This window comes from Podarcis raffonei, chromosome 10, assembly GCF_027172205.1.
Source record: "Podarcis raffonei isolate rPodRaf1 chromosome 10, rPodRaf1.pri, whole genome shotgun sequence".
NCBI lineage: Eukaryota > Metazoa > Chordata > Lepidosauria > Squamata > Lacertidae > Podarcis > Podarcis raffonei.
Genome location: NC_070611.1, coordinates 76334478 through 76351943, shown reverse-complemented (window position 1 = coordinate 76351943; position 17466 = coordinate 76334478). Strand labels below are relative to the sequence as shown.

At 46.4% G+C, this 17466-nt stretch overlaps 5 protein-coding genes across 7 annotated transcripts in view; 4 read left to right on the top strand and 1 right to left on the bottom strand.

The window, feature by feature from the left end:
• Positions 1-17466, top strand: part of LOC128421742 (zinc finger protein 665-like) — a 168821-nt gene that overhangs the window by 36643 nt on the left and 114712 nt on the right. The window lies entirely within an intron of this gene.
• The window catches only part of LOC128421703 (zinc finger protein 665-like), a 136964-nt gene that overhangs the window by 17418 nt on the left and 102080 nt on the right, over positions 1-17466 (bottom strand). The window lies entirely within an intron of this gene.
• Positions 1-17466, top strand: part of LOC128421774 (zinc finger protein 84-like) — a 238925-nt gene that overhangs the window by 191952 nt on the left and 29507 nt on the right. The gene's annotated exons all lie outside the window — the stretch shown is intronic.
• LOC128422902 (zinc finger protein 665-like) lies at positions 5724-7349 on the top strand. The gene has a single exon (XM_053407522.1). The coding sequence runs from the start codon at positions 5928-5930 to the stop codon at positions 7347-7349; it is 1422 nt and encodes a 473-aa protein (XP_053263497.1). The 5' UTR covers positions 5724-5927.
• LOC128421723 (zinc finger protein 709-like) overlaps positions 10716-17466 on the top strand; it is a 49523-nt gene continuing 42772 nt past the window's right edge. The window contains exon 1 of the mRNA XM_053404863.1: positions 10716-10801. The gene's annotated coding sequence lies outside the window, so the exon portion shown is untranslated. The remainder of the gene's footprint in view (positions 10802-17466) is intronic.

Below are 17466 nucleotides of genomic sequence, written 5' to 3'. Positions count from 1 at the left end.
CAGATATTTTTTGTAATCCATATTTTTAAAGAAAATCTTCTATCTCTTTTTCGTCCACCGGCCCTTGTGCATAAAGTTTTCTGAAATAACTCTGAAAGCAGTTTCTAATCTCGTTTGGCCTGAAAATGTTCTTTCCTTCAACCTCTAAGCTTGTAACCATATTCAACTTTTGCCTTTTCTTCAATTGCCATGCCAGAAGTTTCCCACATTTATCTGCCGATTCAAATGTCTTTTGTCTCATTTGTTTTATTTTCCATTCTATCTCCTGGTTCATCAATTCCATATATTGTCTCTGGTAGAACTTTATTTCTCTTAAAATTTCATGAGACTTTGGCTTTGATCTCAATTTCTTTTCACCTTCTTTTATTCTTTCCAAAATCTTACCTTTCTTTTCATTCTGTCTCTTCTTTTTTAAAGTATTCTGCTGTATCAAGAATCCTCTCATAACGGCTTTACTTGCGTCCCAAATTGTTCTTTTCTCCACCTCTGTTTTCAGATTTATCTCAAAATAGTCCTTAATAGTTTTCTGGGCCTTTCTGTACACCTCTTCATCTCTAAATAGGGAGTCATTCATCCTCCATCTGAAGGAACCAGCTGTTGTTATGTTCATTTCCATCTTTACAGCGTTATGGTCGGAGCAAGTCTTTGGGCAGATTTCCACTTTTTTTATCTTGGGTGCCATCCCACTAGTTACCCAGATTTAGTCGATTCTGGTCCAAGTCATTTTTGCTTCAGAGAAAAAAGTTCCCTCTCTCTCCAGAGGGTTTCTTGTTCTCCAAATGTCTATCAAGTCCATATTATCTGTCATTTCAAAAAAAGCCTTAGGTAGTCTCCCATCCTTAGAAACCACCTGTCTTAGTGCTTTGTCCATATTTGTAGAGACCACTCCATTCATGTCTCCCATCATAATTACATTGTAATCCAAATAGTCCATTAATGTCCCATGTAATTTCTTGAAGAACTCTGACTTCCCTTCATTCGGAGCGTAAATCCCGATTATCAATAATTTTTCTCCTTGGACTTGTATTTCAATTGCCAGGTATCTTCCTTGTTCGTCTTTAAACATCAACTTAGGGGCCAATTTTTCCTTGGCATAAATCACCACTCCTCTTTTTTTCACTTTGTCTGATGAAATAAATTCCTGTCCCAGTCTTTTGTTGACAAGTAATTTTCTGTGTATTCTAGTCACGTGGGTTTCTTGCAAACAAATCAAGTCCAATTGTTCTTTTTTTAAAATATGAAAAACCTCACGTCTTTTTCTGGGAAGGTTCAAACCGTTACAATTCCAACTTAAAAATTGTAGGGCCATCTTGTTGTTTACTTGGTTGCTCCTCCAACAGCCCCCAGCAGTTGTTCTTCCTTTGTAGGAGTTTGAAGTCCAAATGTCAAGTTCGAAATATCCGCTAAGTCCTTTGCCTCAGTAGTCAGGTCCACCACTTCCTTCACGAGGTCCTCTTGGTTTCTTTCCAGAAACTGTTCTTTACCTTGCACTGTTTTTATTTTGGTTTTTTTCCCTTTGTAATTAAAAGACAAGCCTTGTGGGTACTCCCATCTGTATATTATGTTATTCTTCTTCAACAAAGTGGTCAGGTCCTTGTAATAAGTTCTCGCTTCCAAGATATATTTAGGAATATCCTTGTAGATCTGCACAAAAGAATTTTCAATCTCCAGAGATCTTTGATATTGTAAATTTAATATTTTGTCTCTCTCCTCCTTAGATCTCAAAGTTATCAGGCAGTCCCTTGGATTCTTTCTATTTTGTCTTCTGCCCAGTCTGAAGGCCGTAACTATCTTGAATTCCTCCTCTTTCAAACTTACTTGCCAAAATTCCGAGAATTCTTTTGTGAGGAACTCTGCCAAATTGTCCTGTTCACTTTCTGGGACAGCTCTCAATCTCAAATTCCTCTCCTTTCTCTGAAGTTCCATTAAAGACAGGGCCGCCTCATGCTCCTCCAGTTTTTTACAAACTGGTTCTAACTTTACTTGTGTAGATTCTGCTATGGTTTTTGCCTCTTCAGCAGTCTTACGAATTGCAACATTTTCTTCAATTAGTTTATTTATAGTCTCTGTATTGGATGCAACACTTTTAGTATTCAAATCTAGCTTCTCTGATAGCTCTGTTAATTGTTTGGAATTTTCTGTGCCTTGCTTAGTCAAAGCTTCTAAGGACTCATTAATTTTTAATAATGCTTGTGTCACTGTTTCCATCCCTTTTTCCTGCCCTTCTGCACCTGCAAGGGCTAAGCCTGATATAGAACCTCTTTTCTTTTGTGCAATTTTTGTTTTAGCTCTTGTTTTCATCTCATCTTCTTGGCCACTCATGTCCCAAGGTCGTTCCCACAGGAATTATTTCCAGATGGAAAACTCCACTGACTTGCTCTTTACACACTTAAATTTTCCCTCAACCCTCTAGAGGGAGCAGCTCACAGTTCAAGGTACAGAGAAACAAAAGAAAAAAGATGGCTACAACTCTTCCAGTAACTTTCCACTAAAAGAGCTGTCAGTTTGTATCCTCAGCCAAACTCCCAACAATAGCAAATAAAGTTCCAACTTTGTATCAAACTCACAATGCACCAACTTTGTATCTAATCTCAGATGACAGTTTCCAGTCCCGGTGACTTGCTCTTCTTTTAAAGCAGTCCTTTCCCAAGGGTTTAAAACAGCAGAAAAATCTTTTTCCTTTTACCTCTTTCCGACAGGTAATACAAGTTCAAATTTTTCCCCCCGCTCCTGCTGCTAAGGGGGGAGGTTCAAATTCAATGTCTGGGTTAAATAGTAGTCAAATTATCTTTCGTCCAATTGCAGCTTGTATGTCATTGCTTTCGCTGTCATGCAGTCCGGGAAAGGCAGACTTCCTTATTTTAGCTCTTTCCCGTTTTCAGCCAAATTTTTAACTTTCTTGCTTTAAATCCCGACGGTTTCCCAATCTTACTCACGGGTAATTTGTAAATCCAAATGTCAGGAAGGAATCGGCGCTCTCCGTTATGGCGACGCGGCTTCACTCCACGGGCTGGGTAGCGACTCTCAGCACCGTGCTCTCACCCGATGCCGCTCCGGAGCCTTTAAAAAGGCTCCTTCACAGTAACGGGGGGCGCTTCAGGTGCCCACCGAGTCTCCTTGTTCACAGGCTTCCGCGCCTGTGATTTTAGGGGTCCCCGCTTCGCCGTAGCGGTCGGACCCGAACTCACGGAGTAGTCTCCCTGAGCGGAGCTCAGCAGGAGACCGCCATTAAACGCTGGCGCCGACCGGAAGTCCGGAAGTCGGCCTTGTAATTTATATTCTATTAAATGTCAGAGTAACCTTGGGACTGGATAACAAGCCTGGCTCACTCCAGTTTAAACCAGCTTCATCTGGTTCCCCAAAACAAGAAAGGTTCTTCATAACCTCATCGCAACTTATCCCACCACCAGCTCTCAGCAGAAAGGAAACTGCCAAGTTTCAGGAAGCCTGCATTAGATCAATATTTTTCTATGCCTGGAAAATGCAACCATGACAATTTAAAGATCAGCACTAACAATTTGAATTGTGCTTGAAAATGTGCTGGGAGCCAGGAAAGATCCTTTAGGAGCAGTGATATGTGGTCTCGGTGGCTGCTCCCATTCAGTTGCAGTTTGGGGTCACCTTCTAAGGTAGCCCCATGTAGACCACATAGCAGTAGTCCAAGCCGGAAACAACCAGAGCATGCACCACTCTGGTGAGACAGTGTGCGGGGAAGGAGGGTCTCAGCCTGCGTTCCAGATGGAGCTGCTAGACAGCTGCCCTGGACACAGAATTGAGCTGCGCCTCCATGGTCAGCTGTGAGTCCAAAATGACCACTAGGCTGTGCACCTGGTCCTTTAGGGCCACAGTTACCCCATTCAGGACCAGGGGGTCCCCCACACCTGCCCACCCCTTGTTCCCCAGGGACAGTACTTCTGTCTTGTCAGGATTCAACCTCAATCTGTTAGCCGCCATCCATCCTCAAACCACCTCCAGGCACCAACACAGGGCATTCACCACCTTCACTGGTTCCAATTTAAATGAGAAGAAGAGCTGGGTATCACCCACATACTGGTGAACACCCAGCCCAAACCCCTGATGATCTCTCCCACCAGCTTCATATAGATATTAAAAAGCATGGGGGAGAGGACGGAGCCCTGAGGCACCCCACAAGTGAGAGCCCAGGGGTCTGAACACCCATGCCCCAACATCAATTTCTGGACATGGCCCAGGAGGAAGGAGCGGAACCACTGCATAACCATTTCCCCAGCTCTCCTCGAGGGTCCAGAAGGACACCATGACCAAAGGTCTCCAAAGCCACCGAGAGATCTAGCAGAACCAGGAAATAGCTTTCCCCTCAGACTCTAGCGCATCCGAGATTATCAACGAGCACAACCAGGGCAGTTTCTGTTGCATGATGAGGCCTAAATCCCAATTGGAAGGATAATGGTGGCAGAAGCTTTCCTGGTCCTGCACCCCCAAAAGCTCCAGGCACAAGACTTTCATTAGCTTTGAAGGGGCCATCGGATACTTGGTGGCCTTTTCTTCAAAAGACAAATATTCTGAATACTTTTTAATTGATGTATGATGTAAATAGTGCTTCTGTTTTACATATTCCACATTGGAGAGATTCTGATACACAGATCTGAGTTCATCGCTCCCCCTGAAACTGATGTGTTAGCAGCACTACAAGCCTGGGCAGTGTGTTTGGGGGCCCTGGGCTGCCTAGACAACAAGACACCCTTCTCAGCCTTGCTTATATGGTCCCAAGGAAAGCAGAGCAGTACGTTAGGCACCAGCTTGGCTGCAAGAGTGGCTGGAAGGAGGTGTGCAGGACACCATGTAACTATCTTAGAGACTCCACTCTGGATTTGTGTAGGTTTTCCTCCATAGCCTTTTCTTCTTCTGAAGATAACTCACGAGGCAGCAAAGTATTACGACCAGAGTTTTCCTTCTCGATGGGCTTCCTTCCCTGGTTGACGAGCCCCATCTGCCCTTCACTTTCCTCTGCAGCAGGGGCAGAATCTGCTTTCTTGACTGTGGGATTCACTGTTGTTCTCATCCTCTCCATCCACCAGGGCCTGCCTTCACCTGCAGCAGAATTCCCTAATAAACCAAGGATTTGAGACCCATCAGCTATCCTCACCTGGTTTAGCCGGCCGATTGAAGCCGTTCCTGGGATTGTGGCCTCTGTTGCATGCTGACAGCTTCTGGAAGCCACAGGTGAGAGCTGACTGCAGGGTGGGGACCAATGGTGGATAAATTACCCCATAAGGTGCATGACATTTCCCCCACCAAAGGAACTACCGCTCCCCTAACACCCCATGACATCGTATGATTATGATATTTAAGACAGAACAGGAACAAATTCATGTCCCCAGAAATAACACAACCTCAGTCCATTAGTGAATCAATACTACATTTTCAAGGTACTACATATTCCACTAAGTACAGTTTATCATTTGGCCTTGAATATCCTGCTTTTCTGTGTCATTTTAGGATAGTCCTGCCTCAGAAGATGGGCACGAGATCAGACAGGACATCATTCTTTAAAAAATCAAGCTGCTTTATGAACATTGGTTGAGGATTTTGATAGTTGCTCATGAATTATTATCATTTGATGACATTGCAACTTCACTTCCTAAAAAATGGGAACATGGGTAGGAGTTGAGGGAATGTAGGAGACATTGAAATATAGGAGAAGGTGCTAATGGAACTTGATTTGTTCTCTTTCCCTTAGTTCTCTTCCTTGAAACCAAAACAGGATTCCCTTTCCTCCCACTCTGAAGAAGGAGATGGAGAAGGCAGTCAGAACTCCAGGGGATGGGTCACCTCCCCCCCCCATTAGGAATAGAAATTAAAATGTGTGAAATGTGGACTATGTTCATTGAATGAGCACACATAGTTCACATCAATGACCTCCAACAGGGGAGAAACCATTTAAAGGTATGGAGTGTGGGAAACGTTTCACTGATAGTGGAAACCTTAGAACACATCAGGGGACTCACACAGGGGAGAAACCATATAAATGCCTGGAGTGCGGAATGTGCTTCAGTGAGAATGGAAACCTTAAATTACACCAGCGGATTCACACAGGGGAGAAACCATATAAATGTATAGAGTGCGGAATGAGCTTCAGTCAGAATGGACACCTTAGATCCCATCAACGGACTCACACAGGGGAGAAACCATTTAAATGCCTGGAGTGCGGAAAGTACTTCAGTCAGAATGGATACCTTAAATTACACCAGCGGATTCACACAGGGGAGAAACCATATAAATGTATAGAGTGCGGAAAGTGCTTCAGTCGTAATGGATACTTTAAATTACACCAGCAGACTCACACAGGGGAGAAACCATATAAATGTATAGAGTGCGGAATGAGCTTTAGTGTTAATGGAAGCCTTAGAAGACATCAACGGACTCACACAGGGGAGAAACCATATAAATGTATAGAGTGCGGAATGAGCTTCAGTGATAATGGAAGCCTTAGAACACATCAACGGACTCACACAGGGGAGAAACCATTTAAATGCCTGGAGTGCGGAAAGACCTTTACTTGTAATGGAAACCTTAGAAGACATCAACAGACTCACACAGGGGAGAAACCATATAAATGTATAGAGTGCGGAATGAGCTTTAGTGATAATAGAAACCTTAGAAGACATCAATGGACTCACACAGGGGAGAAACCATTTAAATGCCTGGAGTGCGGAAAGACCTTTCCTGGTAATGGAAACCTTAGAACACATCAACGGACTCACACAGGGGAGAAACCATATAAATGTATAGAGTGTGGAAAGAGCTTTAGTGATAATGGAAGCCTTAGAAGACATCAACGGACTCACGCAGGGGAGAAACCATATAAATGTATAGAGTGTGGAAAGAGCTTTAGTGATAATGGATACTTTAAATTACACCAGCGGACTCACACAGGGGAGAAACCATATAAATGTATAGAGTGCGGAATGAGCTTCAGTGATAATGGAAACCTTAGAAGACATCAACGGACTCACACAGGGGAGAAACAATATAAATGTATAGAGTGCGGAATGAGATTTAGTGATAATGGAAGCCTTAGAAGACATCAACGGACTCACACAGGGGAGAAACCATATAAATGTATAGAGTGTGGAAAGAGCTTTAGTGATAATGGAAGCCTTAGAAGACATCAACAGACTCACACAGGGGAGAAACCATATAAATGTATAGAGTGTGGAAAGAGCTTTAGTGATAATGGAAACCTTAGAGGACATCAACGGACTCACACAGGAGAGAAACCATTTAAATGCATGGAGTGTGAAAAGAGCTTCAGTCAGAGTGGAACCCTTAGAAGACATAAGCAGACACACAGCGGAGAAACCATTTAAATGTATGCACTGTGGAAGGAGCTTCCGTCAGAGTGGAACCCTTGATTTATGTCAACAAACTCACACAAAACACAAACCTTATAAATATCAGGAAAGTAGATAGAGGTTGAGTCCTAGTGGAAGTTCTAAATCAACAGACTCAAGACACTAAGAACTTTAGGAATTGAAACCCTTCAAACCATCCACAAACTCAGAGAGGAGAAGCAGTTTAAATGAAAAGATTGCAAAAGTGCTTTATTTACAATGGAGTGTTTAAGGAACATCCAGGGACTCTCACATGGAAGATCCCATTTTGGTGTCTGGAGTGTGGGACATCTTCCTCTTAGAGTCCACTCTTTTCTTCACAGAAATGAACTCGGCAGGAAATCAGTCTTTAACACATTTTGTGTATGTGAAGTTCTGGTATTTATGTGTAAAACTGTATAGTAATGAAATATTGAAGGCAATGTCAAACAATGTGATTATAATCTAAGATGTAAAGTACCTTTCAATAGAGAAGGGGTGAGGGTTTATCTGGATTGCTGGTGGTCAGTGAGGATTAAAGCTGGGCGATATATTGTTCCAAACTGGTTTCTAGACCACATCGTGATAACCTTTCAAAAACAACTGATATGGCAACACACCACAGATCACAGTGTGTGTTTCTGGGATGCCCATTTGCCTGGAAGGAGCCGGCAGAAAGCTTTGCTTTGTGAAGCCCCTGAATATGCCGAGTTGCTGACTTCCCTCCCAGAAGACAGGAAGCGAAAGACACACATCCATTGCCCTGTCTCCTTCCAGCCTCTTTCCTCCCTTGCTCCCTTCTGCCGGTTTGTGTGCCTGACTTAGATATCCTGTGTGCTCTATTTTTTTACGGCTGAAACTGGATTTCCTCTCAGGAGCTAAGTTTTGTGCCTCACTGGGGACCCAGTGAGAACTGTATGCTTTGAAAGCTCAGTAAATTATTACCGAAGAAGTCCTGCTGCTTCTCTGTGTGTTTTTGACCTCAGTGTGGGACTTGCTCTACACGTGGCCCCTACTCTCCTCCTGCCCTGGAGTTGCTTTACTCAAGCATGCAAGACGGGTGCATCTGTGTGCACTCAAAAGCAAATAAAGTAGGACTCGCCTTTCTATGAGAGTACAGTGGTACCTTGCGTTACAGACGCTTCAGGTTACAGACTCTGCTAACCCAGAAATAGTACTTCGTGTTAAGAACTTTGCTTCAGGATGAGAAGAGAAATCGTGCTCCGGCGGTGTGGCAGCAGCAGGAGGCCTCATTAGCTAAAGTGGTGCCTCGGGTGGGGTGCTGTCTTGCTTTGGACATGAGGGAGAGCAGAGATGATTCCTTGGTCCTGATGTGTGCTGAATAAACTGCTTGTAAATCTGCTCACATATGCCTCTCCAGCCACTTCTCTTGTGCCTTTACTCTGCTGAGTGTGCATGCCCAGCTTCTGAAGCTCAGCTTGCAGTTTCATGCTGATCCAAGGACTGGAGATCGCCCAGCACAGCTGGGGGGCTGCCATTTGCCCCCAATTCCTTGGCTGCATCCCAACACTAAGCACTGGAGGAGAAAATGAGCCCTGCAGGATCAGGCCAGAGGGCTCCCTCCTAGAGGGGAGACAGAGCAGAGGAGCCACCCATCACCCTGTCCTCCTCCTCCTCCACCACAGATTGGCCTCCTCCTCTTTTAAAGCACCTTTATTTGTGGCCTCTGCCTCTTGTGGGAGGGAGTTCCACAGGTTTTATTCTGCCCTGCTAGAGGAAGCGCTTTCTCTTCTCTGCCTGCCTTCCTGCCTTCCTTCCTTCCTTCCTTCCTTCCTTCCTTCCTTCCTTCCTTGCACCAGTGAGGTTTTAGGGACCAGGGTATATTTCATGTCTGAATGTTTCCATCTGCGGACAACCTCGACTTCTTGCAGGAAAGGGAGGGATTGGGCTTTCGTTCTGGAGGACCCTGCCCCCCCCCCGTCTTACTTTCCTCTCTAGGAATCTAGCTCGTTTCCATTTAACCCTTGGCAAGCCGAGCGCACCCAACTCACGCCTCTCCCTCTCCCGAGAGCAGGAGCATCGCGCTGCAATGGCATCCCGAGAAGACGGAGGACGAGAGGCTTATGGATTACTTCCGGCAAGGGATACATTCAGTTTTGGACAGCAGCTGAACAGCTGGCCCCTGAACACGGGTCCTAAGAAATCCTCACTGGCTCTAGATCCGTTTCTGATCACCATTCAAAGTGTTGGTGCTGACCTTGAAAGCCCTAAATGGTCTCAGCCCGACGAAAACATTTCCGCAAAAAGATCAAAACACCCATTTCAGTAAAACCTGAGCTGAAATAGTAAGGAGAGCAAAACAGCAGCCCTGTCTGACCCCCGTCAGCCTCCAGACTCCCCCAGTCACGCGGCAGGAGATTCTTCCTGAGCCCCCCCCCTCCGTGAGATGGGTATGACATCATGGATGATCCAGTGATGATCCATATGACCCATTGATGATCCACATGATCCAAGCAGACTGGGCCAAAGAGCAGGTCTCTAGGCCTGAATGAAACGGGTCTGCGATGATGGATTCTGGAGTCAAGAAATCCGCCCTTTCCAGTGATCTCTCAGGCTGGCCAGGAAAAGGCAGGGAGCAGGAATCCTCAGGCATCCCGGCTGACAGACAGACTTGTCATGTTGCCAAAACATGGAGTCTGAGCTGATTTCCATGTACAACTCACTTTGTGGCGCAACCGGGGATGTTTTTGGGGTGCTCTCTCTGTGACGGGGGGGGGCGATTATTTGAGGGTGTGCAAATTGCAACGCGCTTTAGTTCTGGGCTGCTTCACTCCTCGCATGGGGGGGGGCTCTGCGCGCAAACAGATCAACAGCTGCCTTGCTTTCTTCCTGGCCTTATTGTGTCGCCTCTGAGGGAGACACAAGGGAAGAATTGTGTTGGGGTGTGTGTGTGTGCAAAAGCCCAAGCCCTATTTTCCCCGTAACACAGCCAACCCGCTGCTCAATGTGCACAAATACCAAAAACATGGAATGGATCTAAGATCATGGCGTGGGTGGGGGGGAGGGAAGGATTTTGCAATGTAAACATTGTAGGGGGGGACCCCACTTTGCAGCTGGATTGCCTGGATCAGCCCCTCCCGCGCTCTCCTAGTAAGAGGGGAGGGGAAAAACAATTCTTTCCCTCGCTTCCCGTCACAACCTGCTTTCACGCCGCCCCCAAACCCTCAAACACCCCCCCCGGTATGTTGCACCTTTTCCTTCTGCTCCTCCTCCCCGCAATCCGGCTTCTGTTTCTGGAATGAGGGGAGAGAGCCCCCCCTCTCAAACTGCTTGCTTCGTCCGCAAGTGGAGCTTCTACGCCGGATTGCTGCTCTGCTCCATAGCTCTAGGGGCGCGCGCTTTTGGAAAGGGAAGGAGGGGCGGCAGGACCCCCCCCCTCCGTGGATGTTGCAGGAAAGGAAAGGAGAATCGGGAGCGAGGACAAAGAGGTAAAGGGGTCGCGGGGGGAGGGGAGAAAAGGATCCAGAGACCCCTCCAGCTCCCCAAAGCGCCTTCCGTGGGGCCTGGATCCCTGCGTGCGTGCTGCGAAGGGGGCTTTCCTTGGCCCCTTGGGTGCCTTGGCGGGGGGGCCATTCACCACCCATTCAGGGGATCCCAGCGAAGCGCCCTCGCCCCATTTCCCCCGCGCAGGCATCCCTGGGGCGCTGTGGGTTCCGCGCGGAGAGAGGTGGGCCATGAAAGGGTTAATGGGAGTGAGGGACGCCTGGATAGAGAACCCCCGTCCCTCCCCTGCTCGTCTTGGGGGGCCCTTCTGGACGGAGAGATGGAGGCGCAGGGCGAGCGGTGAGCCGCGCCAAGGGGTGCGGGGCCTCTGGGTGCAGGGGAGACTCTGGGACAGAGGGAGGGAATCGAGGAAGTGGGGAGCGGGAACATCCCTGGGGCAGGGAAGGGCAGCAATCCGGGGGGGGGGGAGAGCTAGGTAGAGCTAGGTAGACCAGTCTTTGGGGACACGTCTCCATCTTGGTGCCGGTGGGGATTGTCTTGGCTTCTCCCTCCCACCCAATTATCGGCCACCCCTTCAAGGCAACCAGAGGGATCACTGGAAAGTGGGGGGTCGTGTCCCCCCTCCCATTCCTTCCTGCAAACTCCATCCTCTTACTGCCCCATAAGCCCCTGCCCTGTGCAGACGCAGCGCTTCTGCCCAGTCCAACCATTGTTCCCCTGGAGAGGAGAGGAAACATTAAACATTAAAATCCTCCTGATACAGGGCTGCCTTCAGCTGTCTTCTAAATGTCAGAATGTTGCCCATTTCCTTACCCTCTGCCTAATTCCATGTACCCTCGCTTCTCGCCGGGAAGGAACCAGCAGAAGACCCTCAGAAGAGGACCTCAGTGTCCAGACTAAACCATGGGGGTGGAGACGGTCCTTCAGGGCAGAGGCTGTTGAGGGCTTTAGGTTACAGATCTTGCTCCTCCATAATGACCTCAAGAGCAAGTTTGACGTAAAATTTTTGAGTAGTAAAAAACCCTCAGAGGCAGCAAAAATGTTATTCAGCAAATAAATTCATTACTGAATGCAAACAAGCATAACAGGATCCAAAACATAGCAAAGACCTAACTTAAATAAAAACCTAACTTGGCATACCAAAGCAGCACTCAAGTAAATAAAAAGAATTGTCCAGTAGCTCCTTAGAGACCAACTAAGATTGTCCTGGGTATAACCTTTGGTGTGCATGCAAACTTCTTCAGATACACTGAAAGAGAAGTCACCAGACCCTTATGTATAGTGGGAGGGTGGGGTGGGGGTTTTCTCAAAAGCGTAGTAGGAGATGGGTATGGTAAAGCTGTTGACGACTGTTAATGACTGCAATTAGTCCTACAGGAAAAAGCATGGGATAGTATGCATACTAACTAGCTTTAGTATGTGTAATGAGACAAGAATCCAATATCTCTATTAAGACCAGGTCTCTCCAGAGTTTTCAGTTTATTAATAAGTTGTAATTCAGCAACTTCTCTTTCAAGTCTATTTCTGAAATTCTTTTTTTATTAATTTTGACTGCGTCAGACCAATACGGCTAGCTGCCTGAATCTAGCACTCAAGTAAGACGCACACAAGCAGAGTATTGAAATAGCAGAATAGGAAGTGGGACCAGGCGCCTTTCAATACTGCAATTTATAAACAATTCAGTGTCAGAGTAACATTGGGATGGGATAACAAGCCTGGCTCACTCCAGTTTAAACCAAAATCAAGGAAGGTTCAGCATAGTCTCATAACAACTGATCCCACCACCTGCTCTCAGCAGAAAGGAAACTCCCTTAACAGCTAAAATGTTCCAGGTAGAGAAAACTCCAGCTTTGAATCACACAGAGTAGAACCTTCTTGAAGCAATAAACCAGGAATGATCTGTCTACATTAGATCAATACTATTCTATGCCTGAAAAATGCAACTATGTCACTTTAAAGGTCAGCACCAACAGTGTGAATTATGATTGGAAATGCCCTAGGAGCCAGGGAAGATCCTTTAGGACCAGTGATATGTGGTCTCGGCGGCTGCTCCGAGTTATTAGTCTAGCTGCCCCATTCTGGATTAGTTGCAGTTTCTGAGTCACCTTCAAAGGTAGCCCTACGTAGAGCACATTGCAGTAGTCCAAACTGGAGATAACCAGAGCATGCACCACTCTGGTGAGACAGTCCGAGGGCAGGGAGGGTCTCATCTGGTGTACCAGATGGAGCTGGCAGACAGAACTGACCTGTGCCTCCATGGACAGCTGTGAGTCCAAAATGACCCCCAGGCTGTGCACCTGGTCCTTTAGGGCAGGCATCCCCAACCTTCGGCCCTCCAGATGTTTTGGACTACAATTCCCATCATCCCTGATCACTGGTCCTGTTAGCAAGGGATCATGGGAGTTGTAGGCCAAAACATCTGGAGGGCCGCAGGTTGAGGGTGCCTGCTTTAGGGCCACAGTTACCCCATTCAGGACCAGGGAATCCTCCACATCTGACTGTCCTCCAGGGACAGTACTTCTGTCTTGTCAGGATTCAACCACAGCCGCCACCCATCCTCAAACCACCTCCAGGCACCAACACACGGCATTCACCACCTTCACTGGTTCCGATTTAAATGAGAAGAACCACATACTGGTGAACACCCAACCCAAAACCCCTGATGATCTCTCCCAGTGGCTTCATATAGATATTAAAAAGCATGGGGGAGAGGACAGAGCCCTGAGGCTCCCCATAAGTGAGCACCCAGGGGTCAGAACACTCATCCCCCAACACCACTTTCTGGACATGGCCCAGGAGGAAGGAGGGGAACCACTGCACAGCTGTGCCCCCAGCTCCCCTAGAGGGTCCAGAAGGATACAATGGTCAAAGGTCTTCAAAGCCGCTGAGAGATCCAGCAGAACCAGGAAACAGCTTTCCCCTCAGACTCTAGCCCATCAGAGATCATCAAGCAGCACAACCAGGACAGTTTCTGTTGCATGATGAGGCCTGAATCCCAACTGGAAGGATCATGGTGGCAGAAGCTTTCCTGGTCCTGCAGCCCACAAAAGCCCCAGCCACAATACATTTATAAGCTTTCAAGTGGCCACATGATACATGGTGGTCTTTTCTTCAAAAAACAAATATTTTGAATACTTTTACAGTGCTGTATGATGTAAGTGGCATTTCTGTTTCCCTTGTTCCACATTGGAGAGATATTGATACACAGGTCTGAGCTCATTTCTCCGCCTGAAACTGCTGTGTTAGCAGCAATGGAAGCCTGGGGAAAGTGTTGTGGGGTCCTGGGCTGCCTAGACAACAAGACCCCCTTCTCAGCAGAGCAGTACGTTAGGCACCAGCTCGGCTGCAGGAGTTGCTGGCAGGAGGTGTGCAGGGCACTATCCAAGCATCTTAGAGACTCCACTCAAGATTTGTGTAAGTTTTCCTCCATAGCCTTTTCTTCTCCTGAAGATAAGTCATAAGGCAGCAAAGGATTAGGATCAGAGTTTTCCTTCTCGATGGGCTCCCTTCCCTTTCCTCTGCAGGATGTGCAGAATCTGTCTTCTTGACTGTGGGATTCACTGTTGTTCTCATCCTCTCCATCCACCAGCGTATTTCTTCACCTGCAACAGAATTCCCCAACCCACCAAGAATTTGAGACCCATCAGCTATCCTCACCTGGTTTTGCCAGCCGGTTGAAGCCATTCCTGGGATTGTGGCCCCTGTTGCATGCTGACAGCTTCTGGAAGCCACAGGTGAGAGCTGAGTGCAGGGTGGAGACCAATGGTGGATAGATTACCCGAGAAGGTGCATGACATTTCCCCCACCAAAGGTACCGCCTCTCCTCTAACACCCCAAGACATCCTCTAATTATGCTATTTAAGACAGATCAGGAATAAATTCATGTCTCCATAAATAACACAACTTCAGACCATTAATGAATCAATATTACCTATTCAAGGATGAAGTTTCCATTAAGTACACTTATCTATTTTCCTTGAATATCCAGCTTTGTCAGTGCCAGATTAGGATAGTCCTCTGTCAGAAGACAAGCACAGGATCAGGCAGCACATCATCATTATAAAGAACCATTGGGGTGGGTGTTTCCGCCTGGGATTCCCATGTGCCATCTGCTTTCCTTCTGCTTCTCCTGCTCTCTCCATGCAATGTGAGGCATGTAGACAGAGGTCCATCTCCAAGAACAGGAGCTTCCCTGAGCACCCATTCAGCTGACGCCAAGCACCAAGCCTTGTCACTAGTTCTCTGACTGACCCAGACCACAGACCAATGGATAAGACATAGACCTGGGTCTCACATAATCGTCCGTATGGACCTCCTGAGGCCAATGGGACTGTGCAGGTGATTCATTTAGAGATTGAGGTGGATGGGGGCTTCCGGTTGAGCTGCGATCAGGGAAAGAAGCGCGAGGCAACCCTCAGGGGGGGCTCGAGCAGTGCGGGGGCTTTAGAGGGGCTACGAAGGCTACATGGACCTCCATACCCTGAGAGGAGTATCTTGGGGGGCAGAGTACCTGGCAGAGACTGGATGTTCTCTCCTGTTTCACAGGCTTTAAACCTAAACTGAAGCTTGGGGACGGGATTGAGCTGCAGGCACCGAGGGGAAGCAGCAGACCCCACGCTGTGCAGTCTCAAGCTTCGACTGAAAGCGGCCAGCTTCCAAACAAAGAAAACAAATCTGGACTAAAAGTAAAGCAGTTATTATCTGCGGATTTTACAAAAGAAAATTAACAAGATTTGGAGTGCTGAGGGTGAAAAAAGGGAGTCCGTCCCAGCGGTAGGGAGAAAATGGCGTCTGGCGGAAGACTGAGAGAGGACTGAAAGTAAGAAAGCAGCCGCCAAGTGAGGTTCGGAGAAAATCCTTGGTTACTATGTTCCGAGGTAACGATTTGTGGGGATACAACAGAGAGGCATAGAAGGGGAGGAAAAACTTCTTTGTATCGTCTTGGTTGAAGCGTCCTGTGCCAGTGGTCGGAGAGTGAGCTTAAAATGCCCACCAGTGAACACCAGTGAACTCTGCTTCTTTCCTGCTGTTTGTAAAGAGGTTGGGCAGAAGTATATGTTGGAGTAACAGTCGGTACGTTTGCAGGAGCAAGAAAGAAGAGACTTGGGGATTGCTGTGAATTGCTGTGAATATCTCCTGAAGTTCTATCTGAGCCTCTCCTTTGCTTTTTTCGCCCTCTATGTGGGGGAGGAGATAAACGGTACGCTTTATAATGCTTGATTACCGGTCTTGAGTGGGGAATTTATGGATTAAGCTGATAAGGAACCGGAAAAAGAAGATTTTGTATTTGGAGTACAACACGAAGAATAAGTCTTTGACTTTTGTTTTTATCTTTACTTCTTACTCCTGTTTTTCCCCCCTCTCCCCCCCTTCTTCTTTCCCGATCTTTTTTCCTCCCTTTCCTTACTCTATCGCCCCTCATGTATCCCCTTCCCCCACCCTTATTTTTCCCCCCTTCTCTCTTTTTATCTGCTCTCCCTCCCTCCTTCACTTTCTGCTCTCTCCGTGTTTTGGAGGTTTCATTCCCTTCTTTACTTTTCGTGCCTTTCTTCCTGACACTCTGTGGCAGTCTCCCCGTCTGGTCCTCCAGCCACGTGAAAGGGGAAATTCCACTTGAAGAACAAAGAAACGGAAAGTAACTTTACTTAAGGAAGGATTTTTATTGAATTTACGGGAACTGCTGCCACTGTGTGGGGAAACAGGGGAACTGCAATTGGGAAATTTGAAAAACAGTATACGTTAATTTGCGACCCCTAGGGGTGGAAATTAGAATAACATTAGTAAATAAATATCTGATTAAGCAATTGTGACAGAATGAAGAAAGGAGTGGGAACACCAGGAGAAAGAAGACCATCTAAACAGGAGAATGGGAAGAATGGGAAAGAGATAAAGGACTATGATGCGTTGATGGTTGAAATAAGAAAGGAGTTTAAACAAAATGAACAATATATTGAGAAAAAATTGTTAGAAGTTCAGGATACATTAGATAAGAAACTGGAGGGGGTGGTGGGAGAACTGACAGGTAAAGTAAAGGACTTAACGGTAAGATCTAAAGTGTTGGAAGAGTCAATGAAAAGGGCTCAGAAAGATCTAAAGGAAAGTAAAAAGGAGACAGGATCAGAGGAGAAATAAAGGACATAAGTAAAACACAAGAAGAACACTGGATAATATGTCAATGCTAGAAATGAGGCAGAAACAGTTGAATTTGAAATTCAGAGGTACTCCTGAGGGGATAAACGAAAATATAAGAGCTACATTAATTAAAGAATTAGCAAACTGGCTGGACACGAGGAAAGAGGAGATAGGCTATACAATAGCAAATGCATTTCGAATAAAGGTAAAATCTGCCAGAGTGAGAGGGAAGAAATTGCTGGGGGATGTACTGGTTATGTTCAACTCTATGGGCATGAGGAATGAGATATTGAGATTAAATTATAATAAAAACTTATGCATTGATGGGAAGGCAATTATTGTATTCAAGGAGGTTCCAGCCAGATTTCTTTGACGTAGAGACATCAATAAACAACTAGTGGGTCAGTTTTTAAAAAAGGAATTCAATACAGGTGGGAATTCCCGGAGGGGATCTCATTTTATTATAATGATAATAATAATAATAATAATAATTTTTATTTATACCCCGCCCTCCCCA